This window comes from Tripterygium wilfordii, chromosome 22, assembly GCF_013401445.1.
Source record: "Tripterygium wilfordii isolate XIE 37 chromosome 22, ASM1340144v1, whole genome shotgun sequence".
Taxonomy (NCBI): Eukaryota; Viridiplantae; Streptophyta; class Magnoliopsida; order Celastrales; family Celastraceae; genus Tripterygium; species Tripterygium wilfordii.
Window position 1 is genome coordinate 1,749,118 of NC_052253.1, and position 3,936 is coordinate 1,753,053.

At 37.7% G+C, this 3,936-nt stretch overlaps 1 protein-coding gene across 1 annotated transcript; it reads right to left on the reverse strand.

Annotated features, from left to right (window-relative positions):
• Positions 1–1,014: 1,014 nt before the first annotated feature.
• LOC119992174 (indole-3-acetic acid-amido synthetase GH3.17-like) lies at positions 1,015–3,386 on the reverse strand. Its single transcript, XM_038838836.1, has 4 exons — positions 2,921–3,386; positions 2,731–2,832; positions 1,775–2,634; positions 1,015–1,682 (listed from the first exon to the last, which is right to left on the reverse strand). Exons 1-4 carry the CDS (start codon positions 3,211–3,213, stop codon positions 1,102–1,104), a joined length of 1,836 nt encoding a protein of 611 aa, XP_038694764.1. The 5' UTR covers positions 3,214–3,386; the 3' UTR covers positions 1,015–1,101.
• Between the last annotated feature and the right edge of the window lie 550 nt (positions 3,387–3,936).

The following is a 3,936-nucleotide window of genomic DNA, read 5'->3' on the forward strand; positions in this document are numbered from 1 at the left end:
CTTCTCCCCTCTTGCTTGTACAGTATTATATGTCATGCTCTGGTTGCTCTCATTGTCCCCTAACAATGTCCCTCTGTTCACGGATCTCCTCCTAACTCTCTAGTCGTGGCTGCATGTAAGCCTCTGCCCCAAAAAGCTACTGCTATCTTTGAATCTTATTATGTTCTCTACCTGTTTGTTATATTTCCCCAACCAAAGAAGCACCCCCCCTTAAACAGTATAGTAAAGCAAATAAATGTGTCAAACAAGATTGAAAGGAGTTTTCTGGAGATGTCTATTTATCTTTTTCAGTAGCACAGCTAGATATATCATATATTCATGCCTGCCATACTAAGAAATGCATTGATGTGATGTCTATGAGTCCTTGAGTAATTGAACACACAAAATTTGACCTGCCATTCTTGCTAATTTTGAAGCATTTTGCTGCAAGATATATACTAAACTATATTACAAAAGCCAGTCTTTCCACAATAATGGGAAAATAAATGGTGCTTCTTTTTTTATGTTTCTGGACTCTCTAGCACTTAAAGTTTCAGTTGAATAAGTGGCATTTTTTTATATTGGAAAATGTTCCCAATTCTCTTATTACTTGTTCAGTTGAGGCATTTCACGGCATTTATAACATATTCTAACATATTCCTCCCCTCCCTAACACATGGGAACGCCCCTTCTAAGCATAGCTTAAATGTAAAAGAGAGAGAAATCCGCACTGTTTCATAATTTGTTCTGCAGTTTCTTTTCTTTCATGGGTATAACAGTTAGATTTCACTGAATCAAAATATTAGTGTTGCATTGCACAGAACTAAAACAATAGCTATCAAAAAAATTTAAAGTTTTTTTTTGAAAAAATCTGCCAGTGCACTAATTCTTCCATTAGCATGCAAGGATGAATGGAAAAATGACAACAATCAGGGCAGAAAAAGAGAGTGAATCTGCAGAAGTAGAGATAAAGATCTCTATTATGACCTAAATTCTTACAAAATACACAGTGAGGCAAAAAAAAGAAAGAAAAAAAGAACAAGACCCAGAAAAGAACTTCTGCCCATCGAAATATATCCAGTCAAGACATGAATCTAGTTGCCATGAGTACTCTAACACAGATCAAGCCATATTCAAAGGCTCCCAGAAGGGAAGATTCTGGCTGAAAAACCTCCCCACCACCCTTGAATCCAGAATCTTTAAGGCCTGTTCAGATTTAATGCACCTGGGTGTCTTGTACTGGTTAACAGAGGAACCCTGAGAGACACAGAAATCCATGAGTGCATCAAATGTTCCATGTTTCACCACCCTTATCTCGAGAGCTCCAATTGAATTGTCCTTTCTTCTGCATCTCCTGTACACTGAATCCAATGATTCCTCTATAGTGGAGCAGCATTTCTCCATTAGAATCGGGTCGAGCTCTGGCATTTTACTCTTTTCTCTCATTTTAAGCTCCCAAAACAATACATAGTGTCCTGGAATCTCAGAAGTATCAGCATAGCTTGTGTACTCAGTTAGCAGAAACCCAAGAGGCTCAAGGTGAGCTGATGCTTGTGTCACTGCATTCAAGAGGTCTTCTTCATTGGTCTTATCAGTATCAATGCTTAAAACCACGTTTTGCCGGTAAAGGAATCGGAATTGTGGAGCATTGTTGTGGAAACCAGTGACCATTAGAATGTCCCCAACTCTGTATCTATACAAACCTGAAGAAAATCACAGAAAAATCAGATCAATTTTCATTTTTTCATGATTAATATCAGCAAAAAAAAAACTAAGGCATGGCCTAAAGACTCACCTGTATAAGTTGTGACTAAAAGTTCATAATAATGACCAAGCTTTACATCCACCAGATCAACAGTTTCTATCTTTTCCTTATCTTCCCCTTTTGGCATGCAATTATGATCAGAAACACCATTACAAAGGCTATCAGAAATACTAGTTTCTTCATGGTTTTTCTCCACAGGCAAGAACTCAAAATAGGCCATATTTGGGATTAGAGTGTAAGAGACATCAGAAGGCTTGCTTAGTGGCTTGAAGTTAATGCCAAAGTAACATTCAGATGAAGCATACATAGTTGATACCAAAGGGAGCCCACCACTATAGAACTCAAGTGTTGGGATATATTGAGCCATAGAGCCTGTAACAATGACTTCAATGTACTTTGTTCTAGGCCAAAGTCTCTTAATTATCCCTTCCCAAGATATCCCACTGAACTCAAAATCAATCAAATCAGCCAGTTCTGAGTTGGGTTTGCTCAGAAACAAAGATACAGCATTCCTGCAATCAGTATTTGTGATCCAGTCACTAACTTGACCTGTTCTTATGTTGGTGCATAATTCTTTCCAATGATCTTCTAAGAATTTGATAGCCCTCAGAAAAGCAGAAGCAAATACTGCACCAACCCGTAAAACCTCGTCGCGTTGGACTAATCCGCAAAGTAATTGGCAGTACATACTCTGTTTGCTATCAGGACACAATATGGTGTCATCAGGACTAGTGTAGACATTATACCTGTTGAAGGTTCTGCTTCTGAAGTTAATGCTTTTGTAGTAGCTGGTAAGTACTGGTCTTGCCATTAAACTAGAAGGAGTTTCGATTTCGGGTTTGATAAACAGAAGGTACATTCCTTTTCCTTGGTCCAAATCATCTACATATCTGAAATCAGAAAATTGAAGTATTGAACAATCTCAGATACCTTAATTTTTTTTACTGTTACATTAATGCAACAGGATTGAAGGAAATTGTTCTTACTTGTTCATCACAGGCACAAGGAGGTTATAAAAGAATGTCTTCCTGTCCAAGTCTTTAGCAGTTGAAGGCATGATCTTTGGCCGGCCACCGGAAGTTCCTGAGCTGCACCAGACAAAGAATTAAGGGAAATTTGAGGAAGTGATTCTTGAATTAATGGCTACAACAAGCAAAATTTTGAAAATTCTCATACCTTGTGAGGAGTTCAGTGATGGGTTCAGCTGAAATGATATCTGAAGGCTCACCATTGGCAATTCTCTCAATATAACTCTTGATTTCTTCATAGTTGACAATTGGGACATTGTTCTTGAAACTCTCTTTGTCCAATTTGCCTTCAAGAAACCCTTTAAGATATTCCGTATCCGCGTTTGCTGATAGTATCTCCTCTAAAACCTGATTCTGTATCTGACATGCATTCATGGTCAAGTCCTCCAAAAGCTTGATTCCACCTTCATTGTCATTTGGATCATAGCTAGGCAACATCATTGTGTTCAGAGAGAATAGCTTTAGATCAATGTAGGACCACAAAATCTGTCAAAAAGAGTAGCTTCTCTTCTCATATCAGCTAAAGCAAAACCACTGAAAAATTCCTAAAGAACATTATTGAAGGACATATTGCAAGAACTAATGTCATATTCAACACTCCAAACACAAAACCCAAATTGAAATTTGTTTCTGACAGAAAGGGTTTCAGAGGAAGGAGAGCAGTTTGGGGAATGAAGTAGTAACAATAAGAAGGAAACACAAAGGAAGTAGAGGCTGTAGAGGTCCTACACACACATGGCCTTGTCTAGTAAGCTATCAGAATCAATTAAAATAAGTTTCTCTGTAGAGTTTCAACTCCAATCACTGCTTTCCTATGTTGCTTAAGATAAGCCTTGGTCAGCAGCAGCAATTACGTAAGAAAAAAAATAAATCAATAAATGCATTACCAACTTTGCTTGGAATTCAATCCACATCTAACAAAAAAAAAAATTAGAAAAGAAAGCAAACTCTAACCTATGATCAAAGAAGTGGACAATGTTGTGCCAAGAGATGGAATTTGTTGAAACAGCAATATTTCTTAGAGAGGGGCCTCCTCCATGAATATATGTATGATGGAATTGCTCATGATTTGCTTGTTGTTAGTAGAGGGTCTTAGGTGGCATAACACATGGAGATATACATGAAAGCACAGCAAAGTTAGATGCTATATTGCAATTTTTGGCA